The sequence below is a fragment of the Tachypleus tridentatus genome, chromosome 2 (genome assembly GCF_004210375.1).
Source record: "Tachypleus tridentatus isolate NWPU-2018 chromosome 2, ASM421037v1, whole genome shotgun sequence".
NCBI lineage: Eukaryota > Metazoa > Arthropoda > Merostomata > Xiphosura > Limulidae > Tachypleus > Tachypleus tridentatus.
In genome coordinates this window covers 86892921-86916457 of record NC_134826.1, presented here as the reverse complement: position 1 = coordinate 86916457, position 23537 = coordinate 86892921, and the positions used below count along the sequence as shown (strand labels likewise).

Genomic DNA, 23537 nt, shown 5'->3' with positions numbered 1-23537 from the left:
GATAGAATTTCAACATTATAATCCCACAGTTATCGGTAAGGCTGGAGGCCTGTGACGCTAAAATCCGTGTTTCGATACCCGTGGTGGGCACAGCACAGAAAGCTTCGTGCTAAACTACAAAGAAACGAAACCTTCATTACACAGAACTTCTCTGCTCGGAGAAGCTGTGCGGAAGGTCGTTCGCACGTGAAGTATTATCGATCTGTTACTTGGTACGATGTTTGGCTGCATGTCTAACCAGTTGACTGGATGAACTTGGTTTCGCATGTTTCGTAGTCGGGACTGATAATCATTAAAAAAAAAAAAAAAAAACAACAACTATATTTTAGTGTGCTAAAAACTGAAAATACGTTAAAGGGGCCCTTAACATTTAACATCTGATTAAATATATGATTAAATTGTCAGGAATTAACATTAAGAGTCGTTTGTTTAATCACAAAACAAGTAGCATCAATGCGCGTGCTATTTTAACAACCTTCTTAAAATATAAATTAGTTTAGATAGGTGCAAGTCCATGTGTTTTTTATCGTGAGAAACTACATATGCTGATATTACTTCAAATGTTTTTGTTTTACTTTAAGTGTTTATTAAATACAAATTTTTATAGCTAACTTAATTAGTCAAGTGGGTCAATATGTTGGCTAATAGTTAAACACTTTTAACTCTGTTTTAAACTTTGAATTTTCAACAAGGAAGATGAAGACGGTTGACAGACATGCAACATTTTATTTACAAGTTTGAATGTTTTGGAATAACTTCTTCCATCATCAGCGAAACCTGAAAAATTGTTAGGGATCATTATTACTACAATTATAATATAATTTTTCTACTATATTGGGGGCTGGAGTGATAACTTTGAGAGGTAGGTTTTTAACTTACTTATCCCCCAAATGGTTGTACATTATTTTCTTTTTCTAATTTTTATTTACCTTAGAGAGCAGTTACCTTCCCACAAATGTCTGCAGGAAGTGAAGGGTGATATAGATGTGGGACGTTGTGGGCTTGAGCACCCGCATCTTGCTGTCCTAATTTTTATATCTATTTGCTACTCTTATTTTTATGTGAGACTGGCGAATGGAGGTAAAGACTGATAAGACAGTGTATCCCCTCCGCAATGTGGGCCCTAATTCTTCGGTCACCTCCAAAACCTAGGGTACATTTTATAATCCCACATTATAGCTTGTACCCTGGGATCTTTTCAGTTAGTGCAGTGTTTTTGGTTTAACTTATTTTTGTTTCAGCTTGTTGTTGTTTTTTTAAGTTAACTAATATATTACACAACAAATTTAGAACAATTAAGGGTCGGGTGGTCTTTAGCTATGAGTAGACTTTCTTTAATATAGTTCAATGTCTTACGATTCTGCGGTGCCGATGGATGAATCGTTAAATTACCTATTATGACCTGTGGTTTCAGAATGGATGAGTGGCTAGGTTAAAGTAGTGAAAGGTTTGTTCTGTTAAATATTAAGACTAGATTTTTTTAGTGAAGTTTCGCTTTGCCAATGAATTTTCAAATTTTGAATGTTTATGTACACTAAAGCGTTTGGCTTTGTGAAAAATAAAAAGATTGTAACAACAAAATGAATATATTAGCTCTTGTTTCCCCGTAGTTCTGTGGAGTACCATGTCTAGCCCCAAGAAGGAAGACCTTCCTGCTGTGCCATCAGCCATGAAGGACGAACTCGCTAGCTTCAACTCGTCACATTTGAAACATGCAGAAACGCAAGAAAAGCAATGTCTTCCATCTAAGGAAGGTATGTGTCAACTTCTGTGTAGTAAGTGGACCTGATTATGAAGTGAAGTTGGATATGGAAGTTTATAATTGGTAAAAGAATGAAGTTTAAATAACACTTTCCCCTCGGTGTGGATTCCTGTACGTGGTGAGGGGATCTCCCAGGGAAGGTTCTGTTTTATCTCGTTACCTTCTCTGGGATCTAAACATCCACCCACATGTTTGCCGTGCGTGGCGACCCGTGAAGGGTAGGAGAGGATCCTGGTGGTTGAGGGGTCCAACCCTAACACACCACTTTGGCCTCGAATTCCTGTAGACGGGCGGCCTTTGGGTGGCCCCCCCTTGGGTCAATCGGCTGGTCCACTTGGGCTAGAGTCAACCAAGTACCAGTGTTGGAAGTTCTCAACGGGTGTTGTGGACATTGTGCCTGATGCTGGTGTTTGGGTATAGTGCTCACGAAACCCTGGCGTTGCTGCATTGCCCTTGCATGATATTGTAGTGCGTCCCCTCGTAGGGCTCCATGGTGGGTGGGGTCAGTGGGTACCGAAATTTTTTTCCTTTTCTTATGGATCCTCTAAAAATTTAAATAAAATTGTAAAAAAACAGTCAATGGGTAAGCGACCACGTCTTGAATACTCAGAACAACAATCTTCAACATCAGTAACACACGTACCTCATTTTCTTATATTACATTCTCTTTCGGAAAAACCTTTAGGGCAAATGCCCCCTTTTTTTATTCAAAAGGGACTAGAGGGACTTGCTGGCTCTCCAAAGTCAGTAAAGGAGCTTCGATCTGGAGACATATTGGTTGAAACATCCACATCCCAACACAGTGAACTCCTCTTGAATTCAAAGGCAATTGGGGATGTACCTATTGTGGTTACCTCTCATGCTATCTTGAATTCATCACGAGGAGTTATTGTTGAGAGGGATTTGAAGAACGTTCCCGAGTCAGAGATTCTCGCTGGTCTCTCCACTCAAGGAGTTTCTGCAGTGAGGCGCATCTCCACTCGCAAAGATGGAGTTACACTGCCATCAAATACCCTCGTTTTAACATTTACTTCACCACGTGCACCTGCCACCATCAAGGCAGGTTATCTCATTTACATGGTTCGGCCATACATACCAAACCCTCTTCGATGTTTCCAATGTCAGAGATTCGGCCACTCAAAGACATCTTGTCGTGGTTCCCTGACATGTGTTCGTTGTGGAGGCAAGGACCACGATGCCTATGACTGTGACATGAACCCACATTGCGTAAACTGCAATGGTACTCACCCCTCTTACTTTCATTTTTGCCCAAAATGGTTGGAGGAAAAAGAGGTGCAGCGTTTGAAAACGACACATAACGTTAGTTATCCTGAGGCTCGGAAATTGCTGTCCACAACTCCATCTCCGACATATGCTGTTGCACTTCATTCCACAACTACAGTGGGAGTGCAGACAGATCTCTCTGTGCCTCCAAGAGAATCGTTTTCAAAACAAATGAAAAGCCTTTTGACCTCCGTGATTAAAAAGGTTGATGAATCGACTTCCACACCCATCTCTGTTCCTCCCATACCTTCCAACAAACCTCAAGATCCACGTCCTTCAGTTTCATATACAGGCATTTCTTCTGATACATCTTTTTCTCCCACCACAAGAGACAAAACAATTATTCGTTCACGTTATCAGTCACTGGATTCCCCTTCCAATAACAAAAACCTGCCCACCCGACCCAGAGCAAGATCCATGGAGGTTGATAGACCTCCTCCGACTAAAGACAGTAAAGAAAAAAGACGTGGTCGTAAACCGAAGGGTTCTCCAGCCACTTTACCTACCCGTTCTTAAAAATGGCCACCCTGATACAATGGAACTGTCGAGGTTTACGTTCTAATCTGGATGATATCAAAACGCTGATTGCTTCCTACCATCCTGTTTGTCTTTCTTTACAAGAAACATTTCTCAAAACTGCTGATACTGTCTCCATTCGGCAGTTTTATCTGTACAGAAATGACAGGTTGTGTGATGGTCGAATACATGGAGGGGTGGCACTGTTGGTTGATCAACACGTGCCCATCCTGTCTTTATCACTCAACACACCCTTGGAGGCTGTAGCCATCCGTGTTTCCTTGGGTCATACCATCACTGTTTGTTCTCTGTACCTGTCCCCTGGAGAGACATACGATCAATCAGATCTTGATGCTCTCGTTGAACAATTGCCATCTCCATTTCTAATCCTAGGGGATTTTAATGACATCATCCCCTCTGGGGAAGTGCTATTATTGATGGGAGGGGCCGATCTGTAGAGCGGATGCTCTCTGATCACAATTTTTCTCTTTTCAATACTGGTTCTTCCACTTTCATGCACCTTGTCAGTCCTTTACCGCTATTGATCTCTCAGTTTGCTCCCCTTCATTATTCTTCCATTTTTCATGGAGGGTTGACAGTAATCCACTAGGCAGTGATCATTTTCCGATCCTTTTGAGAGAGACTGGCCGTGGTCGATGCCACCCTACCCGCGTGCCCCGGTGGTAGCTGGATCAGGCAGACTGGTCCACTTTCACTGCTGTCGCAGAACTAGATCCTGCCTTCGTAAATCAGCCATCAATAGACGACTGTGTAGCAGCGGTAACTGACTGTATTACACATGCAGCTGCTCAGTGTATTCCTAAAACCTCGACACGTTTTCCACGATATCCTCGTCCGTGGTGGAATCCTGCTTGCCACTTAGCACGGAAGGCTCAAAAGCGGGCCTGGGATACTTTTCGTAGATATCCCACACTTTCAAACCGGGTTGCTTTCCAACGGGCCCGTGCACATGCTAGGTGGGTAAGACGTCAAAGCCAGAAGGAATCTTGGATTAAGTTCACAACCAGCATATCTTCTACCACCAGTTCCAAGATCATATGGGACAGGATTCGAAAGGTTAATGGGCACTACAATTCTGTCCCCCTCTCGATCTTACTCTCTGATGGTCAGGAGGTGACTGATAATTCGGAACATCGCTAACACTCTAGGTGAAAGCTTTTGCCGGGTATCTAGCACTTATGCTTGTTCCTCCACCTTCCTGGCCATCAAGACTCGGGCAGAGCGATCACTTCTTTCCTTTTGAACTGACTGTTTCTTTGACTATAATTGTCCCTTTACCCTGGTGGAACTAAAAATGGCCCTTCATCTGTCTGCCAGTACGTCTGTTGGACCTGATGATATTCATTATGACATGCTGCACCATCTATCTCCTGCTTCTCTTGATGTCCTTCTGATTGTTTTCAACCGGATCTGGCAGGAGAATGTTTTTCCTGATGCCTGGCGCCAGGCTATTATTTTACCTTTCTCTAAGCCAGGGAAAGATCCCAAGATTCCTTCAAACTACCGTCCAATTGCTTTGACGAGCTGTCTCTGTAAGACATTAGAAAGGATGGTTAATGCTCGTCTTGTTTGGTTCCTTGAATCAAACAACCTCTTCTCGCCCACCCAGTGTGGGTTCCGTCGACAGCACTCCACCACAGACCACCTAATTCGTCTTGAAACATCTATCAGAGAAGCCTTTCTCAACCGCCAACATCTTGTATCAATATTCTTTGACATAGAGAAGGCTTACGACACAACATGGAGGTATGGCGTTTTGCGAGACCTCCATACATATGGGTTACGTGGCCATCTACCCATGTTTATTTAATGGACAGGAGATTTCAAGTTCGTGTGGGTTCGACACTTTCCCGTTCTTTTGTACAGGAACTTGGAGTCCCTCAAGGCTGTGTATTGAGTGTTACACTCTCCAGTATAAAGATAAATGCCATCACTGAACAACTCCCTCTCACTGTTGCGAATGGGCTGTATGTCGACGACTTTCACGTCTCATGTCAGTCGTCAAACATGAGATATATTGAGCGGCAACTACAAACCGCCCTCAATTGTGTACGGAACGAGCTTTAATTTCTCTCTCTCCAAAACTGTATGCATGCACTTTTGCCGTCGACGGGGTATTCACCCTGATCCTGAACTTCGTATCGGTGAAGTTTTGCTGTCAGTGGTCCCGGAGACCAAGTTCTTGGGGCTTATCTTTGATCGTAAACTGACCTTTATACCACACTTAAAGCAGCTTCGGGTCAAATGCACAAGAGCACTGAACATCCTCCGTGTTCTCTCTTCTACCAGTTGGGTGGGCAGATCGCTGTTCAATGTTAAAGGTATATCGTGCTCTTATTAGATCGAAACTCGATTATGGATCAATGGTCTATGGCTCTGCCAGACCCTCGGCCTTAAAGATGCTGGACCCCATTCATCACCAAGGACTTCGACTCTGCACTGGGGCTTTCCGTACCTCTCCAGTTCAAAGAATATACATTGAATCTCATGAACCTTCTCTACACCTCGCTGTTTGCAACTATCTTTACAATATACTTCGAAACTTCATTCCTTACCAAAGCATCCCACCTGGAAATGTGTTTTCCTTCCTCGGTGGGCAGTACTTTTTCAGAACAGACGATCTGTCATTGCTCCGTTTGGCCTTCGCATCCGGGCGCAATTGGATGAATTGGGTCTGTCCTTGGATAACATTGCAGATTCCACAGGTTGTCCCATCCCACCATGGCTTATTACAGCCCCCAAATGTGACCTTTCTTTCAGTCACCTAAAAAAGGCAGATACTCCAGATTGGAAGTATCGTCTTTTATTCAATGAATATCTTTCAAACAATCATTCAGTTTCCATTTATACAGATGGTTCCAAATCAGGTTATTCAGTGGGCTCTGCTATGGTTTGCTATGGGTCAGTAGTTGTGCGCAGAATCCCTTCTACAGCTTCTGTGTTCACTGCTGAACTGTATGCTATATCTCTTGCTCTGGATCATATTGCAGCTGAGCAGTACTCCAACTGCACTATTTATACTTACTTGCTTAGTTCTATACTTGCCTTGGAATCGCTACACGTTAGCTCACATCCTATTTTCGCTGATATTCGAAACCGACTGGCCCATTTCTCATTAGCAGCTACTTCAATCTAGTTTTTCTGGATACCAGGCCTGTTGGTATTCGCGGGAACGAGCTTGCAGACATGGCAGCTAAATATGTCTGCTTCAGCACCATCACTCCTATGCCTATTCCGTACATGGACTATGGTTTTGTGTTCAAGGCTCGGCTCCGTGCCAGCTGGCAGTTCGCTTGGAGTGAGCAACGTGACAACAAACTTTTTCAAATCAAACCCAAAATTGGACTTTGGCCATCTAGCTTCCGTAAAGTTCGGTCACAGTTTTTTAACTCATCATTTTCTTTTATCTGGAACTGATGCACCAATGTGTAGTTTGTGTAACACTCAAATCACTATCAGCCACGTTTTACTTTCTTGCCATCGTTACAATTCTCAACGACGGCAATATTTTAAACATATTTTTTCCCAGGGTCAGTGTGTAACATTGGACAGAGTTATTGGTGATGATGACTCTGTCCACCTTGATAATGTTTTTAATTTTTTTAATGGCCATTAATCTTTTTAATCTCATTTAAGTGTTGCATATTTATTCATTACACCTTTTTAATTGTGGTTCCTTTTTTACAGTTTTAATCTCTCTCCTTCAATTTGACATTGGACAATGGCCAGAACATTAAATAACTCGACACCGGGACTGGAAAGGCCAACTTCAGGTGACTAACGCTACTGTTTGAACTACTCGTTAGTCGTCCTGGCGAGTTGTTATTATACTTTTGCTGCATATCATTTCACACTTTTACTACTTAACTTTTTAGTACTGGCCATATTGACTTATAACCCGGAACCAGGACTGGAAAGACCAACTTCAGGTGACTGACGGTGGTTTTTATACTTATCTGTTAGTCTTCCTGGCGGGTTATGATCATTACCATTCTATTACAGGTAGTCCTTTACAACTTTGTTGACTGGATGTCAACATTAGTTTTTACGCCATTTTCTGTTTTAATTGCCGTTTTGCTTTTATCTTCAATTACTTTTACAAATTTTACTCCATTTACTTGACTTTTATCTTTTTACTGGATATTAGGCTACTCATTATTACCATTTTGCGGAGTGTCTTTTAAAACTTTTATTCTTTTACATTTTGATAATAGCTTCTATGACACATAACCCCGAACCAGGACTGGAAAGGCCAACTTCAGGTGATTGACGGTGGTTCTTGAACTTACCTGTTAGTCTTCCTGGCGGGTTATGATCATTACCATTTTGCTAGAGTAAATATTTTACAACTTTGAAGACTGAATGTCACCATTGGTTTTTACACCATTTTCTGTTTTAATTGCTGTTTTGTTTTTACCTTTATTTACTTTTACAAATTTTACTCCATTTACTTGACTTTATCTTTTTACTGGACATTTGGCTACTCATTGTTACAATTTTGCTATGTATCCTTTAAAACTTCTATTCTTTTACATTTTGATACTGGTTGCTATGACACATAACCCGGAACCAGGACTGGAAAGACCAACTTCAGGTGACTGACGGTGGTTCTTGACCTTAGCTGTTAGTCTTCCTGGCGGGTTATGATCATTACCTTTTTGCTAGAGTAAATACTTTACAACTTCTTATACTCTGCCTTCTATCTTAACATTGTAGACTAGGTGTCAACATTGGTTTTATACTTTTTTGTTTTACCTTCATTTCCATTTATGTCTATTACTACATTAATTAATTAATTTATTTTTTTTTACATTTTTACCGAATGTCTGGCGCAGATAGCCTCGCTGCTTTGTACCATAAAACACTAAGTCAATCAATTAATCAATCAATCAATAAATAACACTTTAGGACTTGTTCCTCTAACCACAATTTCAGAAAGGTTTGTTTCTACAAACTATACAACAGTTAAGTTGTTACAATTAAAATGTGACCTAATAAAAGCTTCTTTTGTCCATTTATTATAAATCGAAACTGTAAGTTGGTGTTTGTAACGTTCAAGTAGTCCCCACCAATAAAACGTTTTTCCTTTTCAACAAGTGTTTCGTAAACGTGTCAAATCTTCCATAAAACGTTTGATGAGAATCTCTGTCACTAACAAGTACGTGTAGATTAAAGATTAGTTCCAACAGGTATAATTAAGATACTCTAGTCAAACTTGCTGTAGAGACGTCGATATAAATTTCACTGTTGTTTTGAAATATAACTATGCATTTGGCATTTTAGTAGAAATACTAAAATCATTATGAAATTACTTCATTAGAGTATCAGAATGATCCAATTAAATGGTCTATCATCCCAGAGTTTTGACTGGTATATGGGACACTGTTAGTATCTACAAGCCGGGACTTATCTGTGTTGACTAGAGTAGATGTATCAGAACATTGGTGGAGTAAAATGGTTTATTTCAACCTCCACAGAACTAGGAAAATAATGCTGTATCTTTGGTTGAAATGTAAACAGTACATTGTAATTGCAACAATAACAGCAATTTTTTTCTCATTTATCTCCTCATAAAAATGTTTTATAATTAAATTGATGCTTGAAGGTTAAGAGCACAGATTGCAGGTTGCTTCGGATATTTTCATACACTTTAAACTCCAGATTTTTGCCATGATAATGGTAACTGGTAAGTAATTTCTTAGCTGCTGTATCAAGCCTTTGTCATTTATTTGATTATTTATAAAACTATTTAACTAATAAATCGTACAAGGTCATGAGACCTCCAAAAAGTCTTCTACCTTCCTGACTTGTAATACTGAAATTGTAAATGAGTTTATCTTCGAGTTGCCTTTCACTCCTAGAATAATACACGTTGAAGACTTATTTTTTCTTTACTATATTGACTTGTACTTGATTACGTGTAGATGGTAAACATATACTTAAAACAAACATGTTCGAAAGGACACTTTGTTTTAAACACAAAGTGAACTCATTGGAAGATGCAATGTTTCAGAAATTAGGGTCTGAGTGGCTGCAAGGAAAATGTTTTATAAAGTTAGATCCATAATAATTGTAATGGCATTTCGTTGTGTTTCTACGAGAATTGTTTAAAAATAACTTAAATTTTGTGGTTTTAATGATTTCGGGGAATTGTTCTTTCTGTTCGGCGTATTGTGATTAAAATAATTTAGGTTTTTAAAAATAATTTGTTGTGATAAAGTGAACTTTAAAGATTGAAAATAAGTTTCGTAAGGCTCGGTGGTAATTCCTGGTCTACACGTAACGTACCTAAAGAGAAGACAAAATCTTTTAAATATCCATTTATCAAAGATATGTTTTGGTAAGTTTTAAACTTTAGGTTTTAGATATTTATTCCTTCAACTTTAGATATCAAACAAGAGAAAATTCATCAAGAGATGATTGAGGGTGTTGAAAATTTTAATCGAAGTGCCTTAAAGCAAACAAACACGGAAGAAAAGATTGTGCTGCCCACAAAAGAAGGTATCGGATGTTTAACAACAAGCGCATGATAAAACAAATGTGTGTGGAACAGTATATCCAATAACAGAACAACTGACTTTGTTTAACCCATCACCTAGTGTGTTCTCATTGAGGATTGGTTGTAATAAAAGATATGTTGTGTATTAAATGGTTTTATCATCAATAGATTAACACGGTAAAGAAAGGCATGTCTAAAGTTAGATTGGAATATAAAGCACACGGGTAAAATACGCTGGAATAACATTAACCAAACAACAATTGGCCTGTCTTAAGTAATGCACGAAGTGAAGAAACCAAATGGTTACATTCTTATTCAAATTGCCTGTTTGTAAAAATAACTCCGTCATTAATACTCCTTACTTCAAATAGGTGGCACTAAACATCCCTTAACAGTGGAATGGCTAACAAAAATCATTACGTGAATTTGTTTATGGAAGTAGACAACCGGCTGATGATGAAATGTCGTTTACAATTAACCTTACCCTGCAAGGTTTACCTGTAACTGTTTGTGACCTTTTGTTTCTCTGACCACAGAGATCATACTTGAAAAAGGACAGCAGGAACTCCTAAAGAACATCCAATCTTATAATCCATCAAATCTCAGACCTACCGAAACTGTGGAGAAGAATCCACTTCCCACCAAAGATGGTAAGTTATGATTCATTCTACAACTCATTTTGTAGACAAGTGACTAATGAATATTTCAGTAATTCGTACAAAATTACTTCCACTTGTTCACTGGTACCAAAGTAGGATTGGTGAAGACTCCACAATAGGGAAAGGAAGTGACTTTGAATTCATTCAGAGTCAATACCTTATAACAAATACTAGTTATATAGCAACTAACAATCAAGTAGTGAGGCCCGATTAAGATATATTCATTGTCAGTTTCTAGGTAACACTTTACTAACTGGTTAGTGTCCATTCCTCTAACCATTAAAATTACAAGTCATACTTTGTTTTCTCTACAAATGAATATATTTTTCTACCTTCTGTATTAAAAATTGGCAACTCGATGACTAACAAAAAGTAATTTTAATATTTTCGTTTTGGTAAAATTCCCATGATTTAATGATGGAAGGACAAGTTAAGGATTGAATGTCCCCATTCTGATCTGGAGTGTTCACTTAATCAGAATCTAACTACAGCTTAAAGTAACAAAACGATGCAACTTGCCCAAGAAAAATAACACAGCTAACTAACATCAAAACTACTGGTTTGATTGACACTTGCTAAAAAGGTTTTACAGATCTTAATTTCATTATCATATTAATTTAACAGTAACTGACCATTTTTAAGTTGTAGAATTAATACTTTCCTTTCTTATCCTTTTTAGTTATTGATCTTGAAAAGAGTGCAGCCTGAGAGGACAGAGACCCTGACTTGCTGGTCAGTCAAGGTGGAGACTGGGCACAGCAAGGTGATTGCTATCACATCATATTCTGTGCATGCCATATTTGATCAGTCATGACTTAAGGCTTTCGAGATGCTGCTCATTTGAAATGTTTTTCTTTGTAAACAAAACATAGAATAAATAATAATAATTAAGAATATAATTAATTTCTATAATTTCTGCTATCACGTGCAGACAGCACAACCTTCTGCACAATTATTCTTATAAATCCCTACTCCTTCCCCACCAGCTGTTTAAAGTTTAGTAAGAAAACTAACTCTGTGCAGGAGTTGTAAACCTTAGTTCAGTGTTTCTTGTGAGATTTACTGATTTGTTTATAAATAAGTAAGATGTGGTGAGCTGTAATCATCAGAGTTAAAAGTGGGCTATCAATTATTCCACTTTTATTTTATAAAAACAATATGAATTCATAGCTCAGCATTCTACATTCCCAACTTTGATGTTTTAAGTTAAAGCTGAAGGAATTTCATGCCTAGTTTTGTACATCATTGTGCTTTCCAATAAATTGCTCATGATAAATGGTGATAAATCTTAATGACCAAAAGCGCTATACAACACTTCAGGTTTGTAACTTTCTTCACAGTTTAAAGTCATAAGTAAAATCAAAACATTGCCAATGCTATATCAAACATTTTATTATACACAGTAGATCTCTAAGAGTTCTTATGTCTTGGCCTTCTTCTTAACTGGCTCTTGACAAGGGTCAGTGGGAGAAACACTGAAGCCAGGAATCTAAAGAACAGTAATTATTACACAAAATTACTCCATGATAAAAGTTATGTATGGATTGCTGGTTCACACTTAATCGGCCAAAGTAATATCTAAACTTGACTCCATTTTACTCAAATAGACAGATGTACACATGATAAATGATAACACTGGTGTAGTAATTGCTCATTATATTCATGAATAAAATATTTACTGAGCTAAAACTGTAAATCACCAATAAATACTGTGTCAGTATAACATCATATTTTTACCTCTGGTTTTACTAACTCCAGTTTCACTTTCTGGTGCTGTATATTTGAGCTATCTATAGAGACCCGAACAATAACAGGATCAAACTGTCTCAGCTTAACTCCTGCCCCTGTTTGTGAAAGTTCCTGTTACAGATTTAAAAAAGGTCACCAAACATGGTGGAAATACATTTATTAACATTATCATTAAAGTAACACTATATATATGGTGATGAGTCCTACAGTTCATTTACTAGGAGAGGGTTTTAATGTCATCCATATATTTATAAAAACTATTAAATCTATTTGTGATAAATATTAGAGGCAGATAGGATTAAAACAATGTATTAAACTTCTAGTTAATACTTATGAATATTTCTTTTGTTGCACATCTCTAAATGCTGGATTCAAGATCTTGAAAGTAGATTATGGGTGAGGACACAGAACTACCAAAGCTTGCTAGGCAGATTATGGCCTAAAAGATTTTGGAAGATTCTAACCTTGTCATTGTAATGGAAGGCAACGGGTCCAGGAGATCCATTGGAAGGTTTGAGAAAAAGACTGGCTTCCATACCAAACCGTGGCAAGAGAATTTGCAGTGCATTCTCTCTGACAAACAAGATGTACCCTTCTTCATCAATCGAATGGTCTTTGAAAAACATCTATAATAATTTGAAGTAAAGAAAACTGGATTATTTAAAAGATAAGTTTTAAAAACAGTTGCACGCCATTCAATATATTGCATCTAAAAGAAATGACCCACATTGGATACATTAACAAGTTTTCTACGTAAAATGCAGAACATATCCCTGCAATAGTTAGTACAACTTGGATGGGCTGGAACATAATTGGCCCCCATGATTACTCTACTTACCAGTAAAACAAAACCATCTCCTAGTTAAAACAGTTTCTCTGAATATCCACAGTAATATTTGTTACCGACATACCAAAAAATAATAAACTATTTCTATGGATTAATTTTCAGATAAGAGATTCAGTTGTTGCTAAAAGATGATGTAACCAGAATAAAAACTTACATGGGTGTACAAGTTGACAGAAGCTCTGCCAGCATACTGACCCATCCTGTGTCTGTAGTTCAAGTTGTTACATGTAGTCTGTAATGAAATAAACACATACATAAATTCTAGTACACTCAAAGTAGTTTTTAAACTTTTTACAAAAGACAGGTGCTGCAGGGTAGTTTATTTCATACTGATATCCAATATATTAATTACTTGCAAGGTTCTCACCACAACTAAACATTTTATCACATGAAATACAGTGTAATGGCTCCAAAGTCTAAATATTCTGCTCTTTATAAAAATGTGTCATCATTAAATTAATGGTAAACTTGCAGTGTTTCCTTTACAGAGGGTTAATGAAGTTTTGTATAAGATCTATGTTCCAAATCTTGGTGGTAACTTTGGAACTATTTCCTTCATTAGTGGTTCTCACTCTGGAAACCATGATTATTTACAACTACCAGACCTAGCTCTTACAAGCACAATGTGGTTAATTTTAGACCACACGTCTTTGGGAAACTTTCCACAGAAATTCTAGAGGGTACAAGAATGAATGAGGTATTTCTTTTCTTTAGCCCATCTTTTTCAAGGTGTGGTTGGTGACAATTTGGTTTCTTATCCTGTTAAAGGTACCAGAAAACGTCTAGTTTTATTATAATGGCAGTAAATGTGTGCAGGTGGGGTGTCCCAGAGCTTTCCTGTTCAAGATTTACCATTGCTATGGAAAACAATGAAGTCTTCTTTCCTTGAAACGTTGTGTTTATCATTTCTCTTGTGAGAGGGTATTACACCTTCCTCCAACCATGATGGCACTGCACTTTGTACTATCAGGTACAAGCTCAAAATATCTCTTTGTGGAAAATTACACTATATAAAGTATTCCTATGAACTGAGATTATCTCTGTAAAAACACAATTTCTTGCAATTATCTAATAATCTCAGTGTGTGAGCAGGCCAAGGCTATACCTTCTGAGATGGATATGTACAAGTTAACAGTCTCACCTGAATCTTTATCTTATCCAAAAGTTCTGGGTATGTGGTGTCAGCTCCAATAGCAGCAGCAAGTAATCGGTGGACAAGCACATCTGAATATCTTAGAAATTGAATAAGTTTAATTACTTGGAAGCTTATTTGTCCACAGTTTTAAGAATTACTTCAAACTAAGAAAGAGGAAAAAAAATTATAATATTTGATATTCTTGAAAAAGACAATATAATTATAGTAATATTTTCTTCACAATATGTTATTCTAAAATGGACCACCTCTCAGTTTGCTTTTTCAATTTTCATAAAGTAAACATGATTTTGAAAACAAAGACTCAAACTTGAATTAATATGTACTTGTTTCATATTTGTCTATATATGAGAGACAAATATTGTATCACTGATAAAATATTTATTCATAAATAGTAAAGAAAATGTGTAAAATAACATCAAAATTAAACACACACACATTCTGGTGTATTGGTATATGTGTATATGGTGTGGAATTAACATACTCTAGTTGAAATGAAACCAAAACCTACTGAGAAATCTACGACTTTCTTTCTAGTTGTGTATTAGTAAAATCAAAAACTGAAATGTAAGCTTATTCTTGAGTTAAGAAATCAAATGGAAGAAATGTGTACTGATAACACTTTGCATTTCAGTGTTTGTACTTATGGCAAAATTACCAAGGCTGTTTGTCCTCCTCTGTAATTTTGAACAACTTACATGAAAGGTGGTCACTCAACAGCACCCTACTACCCAACATCCATGCTAAGGGATTGACTTCCACTCTTTTTTAACATAATCACAGTGTAGTAAATGTTTAATAGTATCACAAAGATTTGAACCTGGCTCATCAGATTCAAGATACCAATAATAAATTAACTTCTTAATGAGTAAGTTAAGCATCATTCCTGATAAACTGGAAAGCCAGTATTCAGTACATTAATTAACACCCCAACCCCAAAGGTCAAAGTAGCTTTGGTTTGGGTACAAGTTTCTAACAGATGAAGTAAATGAAATGTAATCATTAACTGATCTCCTCCAATGGGAAGATATGATTCAATTACAAGCTCTGATAGAAGCGAAAGTAACTTGGTTATTAGCCCATTCTCTGATAAAATCTTGGAACTTTCAACAGGTCAACCTGTTAAAATCACTACAGTTTTATCACTTTTATAATGTGATTTACAAAGATAATTTTGCTCCTATGCATCTTTTGCTATCATAAACCTTTTTCTTGATATTTGTATGGAATAATTACTACTTTAGTTTATCTTAGAAGATATGGGTATTTAAACATAACAATTGGTAAACGTTGTTTCAACCATTACTATGTTTTTTTTGTGTTCCAGCCAGCCTGATGAGCTCTGAATTGAAAAAAATCACTTTTTCAATGACAGATATGGCAAACATAAATACTATTATTATTCTTTGATAAATTATTTGGGTAGTTTATTTATGAAGACATTAAGATGAATGAACAAAAACTATCTCTTGTGGAAACATGAGTATAGAGGACAACATTTCAAAAGTGTTTGTACAACAGGAAGTTACAATCTATTCAACGAGATTTCATGACTATTATTATTATAATACACTTATAATTCTTGGAAATACTTAAATGACTACATAAAGAATACTGTGTTATAGCATGTGGTTAATAATAATATCTTACATGAAGTATAACTGATTATAATAAAATGATCTAGTTCCTAACCTCCTGATGGGTGATGTAAAGTGGGTGTATAGAGGAACAGCCAGACCATAATGTGGATAGTCACTCTCAGCTACCATGCCACTACAGAAGTACAAAGCTTGGGTCATGCACCTAGTGGCAACCATCCTTAACATCATGTTGAAGTACAAATTGTTTGAAATAACAGCTTTATCTAGAGAGTCGGCCAGAGCCTTGCCTGTTTCGACATTTATGTCAAATCCCTGTGAACAAAAGAAGTAGCAAAGTTAGTTAATACAAGTGTACACAATTTATAAACACTAAAAAAACAAAAAAAGACTACTTTTTCTAATTTCATAAAATAAATTTAAAGCAACTTAAAAGTTTCCTTTAGGATGATTTATCAAAATATTGAAATGTAAACAAGTTATTACAGTTTCAACATTTGTATTCACTCTGTTTTCAAGAATTAAGAATTTTTCATACACCATATTATAGCTTTAACACCACACTATCAAAAACTAGTATGGATTTGAAGTACCGCTAAATTAGATAAGATTATCTTATTAATTGTAAGGCTACCATTTCACACATACAAAAAACAACAACAAAAAAAACAATTTAACCATTAATTTATTATATGATAGACTTCAAACCAGCAACAACAAAAGAAAGTTAATTCATATCATCCATTTTTATTGAGATATTTTCATAAGAGAATACAATATTACAAACATACTGTTATTACTCCCTACCCCAAAGGTGCATGTGTACTTTAATGTACAGTGAAATGTTATAAGTTTTGTAATCTGCAATAATTGCATGCTAAAAACTTACTACTAAATTAACTTCATAAAGTTCAACATTTAGTGGAGCCAAGAATTTACATTACCTAGTGGCTTTTTGTTCATGTTTTGAAACATTTTTTAGACTACTGGTCTTATTTTGATGCAAAACTTTCAGACTACTGGTCTTATTTTGATACAACTTTCAGACTGCTGGTCTTATTTTGATACAACTTTCAGACTGCTGGTCTTATTTTGATACAACTTTCAGACTGCTGGTCTTATTTTGATACAACGTTTAGACTGCTGGTCTTATTTTGATACAACGTTTAGACTGCTGGTCTTATTTTGATACTAGATTGCCAGTCCCATTCTGACACAAATTTCAGATTGTGTCATTTTCACGTTTCCAAATTATTATTCTCATTGTGTAAGACTGCTCATAGCATTCTGCTGTAGTAACATTACTTAAGATTTACAAATTATTATTCTCATTGTGTAAGACTCCTCATAGTATTCTGTTGTAGTAACATTACTTAAGATTTACAAATTATTATTCTCATTGTGTAAGACTGCTCATAGTATTCTGCTGTAGTAACATTACTTAAGATTTACAAATTATTATTCTCATTGTGTGAGACTCCTCATAGTATTCTGTTGTAGTAACATTACTTAAGATTTACAAATTATTATTCTCATTGTGTAAGACTGCTCATAGCATTCTGCTGTAGTAACATTACTTAAGATTTACAAATTATTATTCTCATTGTGTAAGACTCCTCATAGTATTCTGTTGTAGTAACATTACTTAAGATTTACAAATTATTATTCTCATTGTGTAAGACTGCTCATAGTATTCTGCTGTAGTAACATTACTTAAGATTTACAAATTATTATTCTCATTGTGTGAGACTGCTCATAGCATTCTGCTGTAGTAACATTACTTAAGATTTAAAAATTATTATCCTCATTGTGTAAGACTGCTCATAGCATTCTGCTGTAGTAACATTACTTAAGATTTACAAATTATTATTCTCATTGTGTAAGACTGCTCATAGCATTCTGCTGTAGTAACATTACTTAAGATTTACAAATTATTATTCTCATTGTGTAAGACTGCTCATAGTATTCTGCTGTAGTAACATTACTTAAGATTTACAAATTATTATTCTCATTGTGTGAGACTGCTCATAGCATTCTGCTGTAGTAACATTACTTAAGATTTACAAATTATTATTCTCATTGTGTAAGATTGCTCATAGCATTCTGCTGTAGTAACATTACTTAAGATTTACAAATTATTATCCTCATTGTGTAAGACTGCTCATAGCATTCTGCTGTAGTAACATTACTTAAGATTTACAAATTATTATTCTCATTGTGTAAGACTGCTTATAGCATTCTGCTGTAGTAACATTACTTAAGATTTACAAATCACAATTAATTTATGACTTATTACACTTGTTAAAAATACATAAAACCTTAAGTTACATTAAAGGTTCGTCTAGTGCATCTAGTCACAGCACCCACTGCTAATTCTTTAGCTACTGTAATCAAGAAGTAGAAACTAAACATTATTCCTATAATGCACCCACAGAGCAGAGCACAAATTTGCAGAAAAGGTAACTAACCTTGGACCCTTAGATTCACAAGCCATGCAAATCCCGAGACTGGTTTGTTTTTAAAGACAAAGCTACACAATGATCTATCTTTGCTGTGCCACTTGGGGTACTTGTATTAAAGGAAGAGATGGCATTTTACCTTAAACTCTGCAATCTTAATCAATGGATCAAAGTTAGCTGGCGGAGGTTCAGGATGTCTTCGTAACACAGCACACTCGGGAAATTCTTCCAAGATCTTGTGGGCCACAGATATGTTGGCTAGTAACATAAACTCTTCCACCATAGAATTAGTTTCCCTGGCAAACAAAAAGAAGAAGAAATTGTGAATCTTACAAAACCAAGGATTTAGGCCTAAGTATTCAAACAAAACAAAATTAAAAACCGGTTTTGAAGTGTTTCTTAAAGACACGCATACAACAGATATAGAAAAAGTTGCAGTAAGGATATATTTCAATACTGATTCCATGTAAAGTGGTTGTATGTTTTGCTTTTATTTTCCACTTTTAACAAAATTAAACAATAAATAGCTTTCACAATCGAGTCTTTCTTTCGATAACAAATTGAGCTTTTCATATAGAAAATAAATAAATAAAAAAATTCTAACAAAATCCAAACTTCCTAAATTAAAATTAAATGTTTTCTTTTTCAAGAATAACTTTTTTTTAAAATCTAAACTCAGGAAAACATTTATTTATTTATTTTTATAGAATTTTTTTTATCCTAACAACAAGTGATAAACACTTTGATAAACTAAACCTCTGCTAACTTAACTATAATTTTATTATAGGAAATAATTATTTTAAACTGATTTTTTTGGTAAAGACTTTGTGGTCTTTCAAATGACACCAAAAATATATGGAGGTAGAAGTATTGCTTATTACAAAAATTTCACGATTTTAATCAGGTAGTAACCTTGCTAGTGCTGTAAGACAGGGAAATGAGAGTTAGGCATCTTAAATGAAAAGACAAATACAAGTGATTTCATCATATACACATTCAAATTGTTGAGTTCTTACTTAAGTTCTTTTGACTGCACATCTATTGGATCGTGAGTCTCAGAATCGACTAAAAACCGCACTTCAGATGACGCTAGAGTGAGAGCCCTGAAAAATTCAAGAATTGCAGGGTTAGTTTATTTCAAAATGTAATATATATATATAAACTACACACATTACACTGAACTGTTTTTACAACTTGGCCCATTAAAAGTTTTAAAACAGATCATTTTTGTAATACAAACAACTAATTAGAGAAATAGTTGTTTTTTTTATTTTGAAGTTGAAATGAAACCTTTAATTACAAATCTTACCCATTTTCAATTCTTTGTTTTTTCAAGATTTTCGCAATGCTATTGAGAGACCTCAGACTTTCAGTTAGTTCATCACAAACTGAATGATCATCAATCTTCAACTGGGCTTCCATATATGTCAAAGCTGCCTAAAGCATAATAAATCAAAAAATTTAATCCACATTTTTATTAAAACTACCTTGTTTTAATACTAAATTAAACCTAGCTACAGTGCAATTAAATAAAAAAAGTTCAACCTTATTATCCTGTTTCAATACAATTTTCTCAATAAAAAATATATTTTACATCCTAAGCATAATTAGTCTTCAATGAAATTTTAAACGTTTGGTTTTATTATTTTGTTTTAATACAGATATTTCAATTTTGATACACTATAAGTTCTTCGTAAATCCAAACAAGATACTCGTGTATGTGTATTTATAAGTCAATGAATTTTTTTCCTGAATAAATAAACAGCCACTTGTTTTCTCGCTGCTTAACTGAAGTCAACTTTTATATTTACCACAGAAAAATAGAATTTCACAAACTGTTCTTGCCATAAAATTGATATCCATTTCCAAGAAACGTAATATTAATTCAGTTACATTAGACAGTCACATAACACAAAAGATGGTGACCCCCTCTGCATAAAGAGTAACTGACCCCTTACATTTATTTATGTACAATTGTAGTTACATTTCTAGTCCACTTTTGGCTTGGATCTCCTGCAAACTCAAAGTTGCAGAGGCATAGTCACACCAATAACAACAAGTAGTTATGTGAAAATAATACTCTTCTGTTTGTGAGAGATATCAAACATAACACTAACAAAGACCTTTGATATAAAAAAATAATAAAATGTTTATAAATAATCCTTTACTATTTACCCAAACTTTTGACAGAAAGTGAAAAATATTTTGTAGCAATAAGCAAACCACACCACAGCTGATATATCAAGTGCCAAGCATATCACCAAGTGCCTGACTATCAAGACCACATAGGATATGACAGACGTGGTAGTGACTGATATGGTACTTATATTAACAAAAAACTACTTTATAACAATTGCTACAGAGTAAACTAGGCTAGACTATTACAGATTTTGAAAGATTAGCTGCTTGTTCTCACACAAGAATTATAACAAATAACACTGAACTAGAACATTTTAAAAACACGTTCATAAAAATTGTTTATTATAAAATGTATTAAAATAATCTGAGCTTGACTTCAAAGATCAAAAAATGCTTATAACAAATTACCATACATAGTAATATTATATTGTAATTTATATAAAAGAAACATTTCTACTGGAGATTTTTATGATTGTTTACATAAGCTCACTGTGTCTGAATATTAAAGACTCATTTTCATGAGTTATAGATCACATTTTTGGATTATAATTCAGGTGACACAGTTCACATTCATGAGTTACAGTTAAGGTGTCACAGTTCAAGATAAGGAGATATAAACCACGTTGTTGAGTTATAGTTAAGGTGTCGCAATTCAGGCTCATGAGCTATAGGTAAGGTGTCACAGTTCAAGTTTTTGGGTTATAATTCAGGTGACACAGTTCATATTCATGAATTATGGTTAAGATGTCACAGTTCACATTAAAGAGCTATAGATCCCATTTCTGGGTTATAATTCAGGTGACAGTTCACTTTAAGGAGTTATAATCATGTTTTTTGAGTTATAGTTAAGGTGTCGCAGTTCACGTTCATGAGTTATAGTTAAGGTGTCACAGTTCATGTTTTTGGGTTATAATTCTGGTGACACAGTTCACGTTCATGAGTTATAGTTAAGGTATCACAGTTCAAGTTAAGGAGTTATAGTTTACATTCACTGGTTTTAGTTCATGTTTTCTAGTATCTCTAGAACAACATATGCTTAACACTGAGCTTCCAGTTGAATCTATGTTTTCAAGAGTTCATTAATACATGTAATAATGCCTAAATCGGAGCATTTAAAAAATCAATTTGTGGGGGTATTGCCTAACCCACCCTAAAATAAAGTGATAAATAAAATAAAGTCTCACCCTAGAGCAGATGATTGATTTATAAAAATTTGTTTTCAGAATTTCAGCCTGAGGTGTCATCTCCCAAATACATGAAAATGCAAATCTGATGGAAACAAACACAAATGTTTTATACATAAAAGGACAGCTTTAAGTATTTGAACATACAGGTTTGTAACCCGGACTATGCAGGACAAATGTAGAAAAGTAAAATAAATTTGTATAACACAACTACAATTAATTCCAGCAACATTTAACAGAATACTTTTTGCACAAGTAGTTAACTGACACGTCAAACATCTGTATAAGTGTGGACACTTAAAACTCATCATTCTGCAACATTGTTTCTTTTAATTGTCTGTCCCAAATTCTGATCTCCCTGTTGTTGTTTTTTAACTTATCAGGTTTACGTATGAGTAAGCTCAAAGTAAGTTTAAATAATTATCTAAAGCATCGATAAATGTTACAAAGATATCACCTAACATACCTTTGTCTTTCAAGTATAACAAAACACATTTATAATAGAAATTAATTGAAAATTAAAACCTCATTTATGTAAATATCTTACTACAAGTAGTTTTAGAATATTAAGATGGTCATAACTGAAATAAATTGAGAAGTTTATTTTTATAAACATTAAATTTTTTTGCAATATTAACTTGTTAAATGAATTGTCAGTAATTTAAGCTGTTTCTTTGTAGAAAATAGAAAATTCACCAAAAACTAATTTCAAGTCAGCACAAAATGTTCAAGAAAAAGTGTAAGATTGTTGATTGACTTACAAAAACAATGTAAAATAACCCTGAAATAATTATTAAGTTCTAAGCAACCAAATGAGAGATAAGATGTGTAAATCAACAAGTCTTACCTATCTTCTTTCTCTCTCAGAGAACACAAGTTGGAACTTAGTAAATCTGGAACCATGTCTATCCTCTGTAAAAACAACAATGTTCATATTTTATCTTACTCTGTTTAATTCATAGCAGCATTTTTATTTTTGATAATTCAACTGTAGCCAGAACAACATCACTTGTATACTGGAACTTACACTCTCATATTAAACAGTGACAAAAGAAGTTTTTAACATGCATTCAAAAACAATTTAAACCTACTCTTTTACTTTAGTGTCCATCTTTGGTGTAATAATTATATCAATTTAAACAGGTTTGTTTACTTTCATGTCCATCTTAGTTGAAATAATTATATCAATTTAAACAAGTTTGTTTACTTTCATGTCCATCTTAGTTGAAATAATTATATCAATTTAAACAGGTTTGTTTACTTTCATGTCCATCTTAGTTGAAATAATTATATCAATTTAAACAGGTTTGTTTACTTTTGTTCAAGTTGTAGAAAAAATAATTTCAAAAAATTAACATGAAGAGTCATGAAGGACAACAAGAGGTTATCAACACTGAGGACAGCAAAAGATTATTAGCAACAAGTACTGACTACAATGGCTTATCAACAGTAGGGACTGACTACAAGGACTTGCCAATAACAAGGACTGACTACAAGGGCTTATCAGTAACAAGGACTGACTACAAAGGCTTGTCAGTAACAAGACTGACTACAAGGGCTTGTCAGTAACAAAGACTGACTGCAAGGGCTTATCAACAGTAGGGAATGATAACAGGGGCTTGTCAGCAACAAGGACTGACTACAAGAACTTATCAACAGTAGGGAAT

At 35.1% G+C, this 23537-nt stretch overlaps 2 protein-coding genes across 6 annotated transcripts in view; one reads left to right on the top strand and one right to left on the bottom strand.

Annotated features, from left to right (window-relative positions):
* The window catches only part of LOC143244416 (uncharacterized), a 36580-nt gene extending 24563 nt beyond the window's left edge, over positions 1–12017 (top strand). For 4 of the 5 annotated variants that reach the window (XM_076489031.1, XM_076489032.1, XM_076489034.1 and 1 more), the window contains 4 exons: positions 1611–1754; positions 9971–10084; positions 10619–10732; positions 11421–12017. In XM_076489031.1, the coding sequence (XP_076345146.1) occupies positions 1611–1754; positions 9971–10084; positions 10619–10732; positions 11421–11449 (401 nt within the window). In that variant the 3' untranslated portion in view covers positions 11450–12017. The remainder of the gene's footprint in view (positions 1–1610; positions 1755–9970; positions 10085–10618; positions 10733–11420) is intronic. The other variant, XM_076489035.1, reaches the window with a different exon arrangement.
* Positions 12018–12115: 98 nt separating this feature from the next.
* The window catches only part of LOC143244415 (exosome complex exonuclease RRP44-like), a 31370-nt gene continuing 19948 nt past the window's right edge, over positions 12116–23537 (bottom strand). The window contains 11 exon segments of the mRNA XM_076489030.1: positions 12116–12230; positions 12479–12601; positions 12955–13116; positions 13492–13569; positions 14479–14569; positions 16183–16403; positions 18687–18843; positions 19564–19650; positions 19857–19984; positions 21871–21955; positions 22718–22782. Of these exon segments, the coding sequence (XP_076345145.1) occupies positions 12162–12230; positions 12479–12601; positions 12955–13116; positions 13492–13569; positions 14479–14569; positions 16183–16403; positions 18687–18843; positions 19564–19650; positions 19857–19984; positions 21871–21955; positions 22718–22782 (1266 nt within the window). The 3' untranslated portion in view covers positions 12116–12161.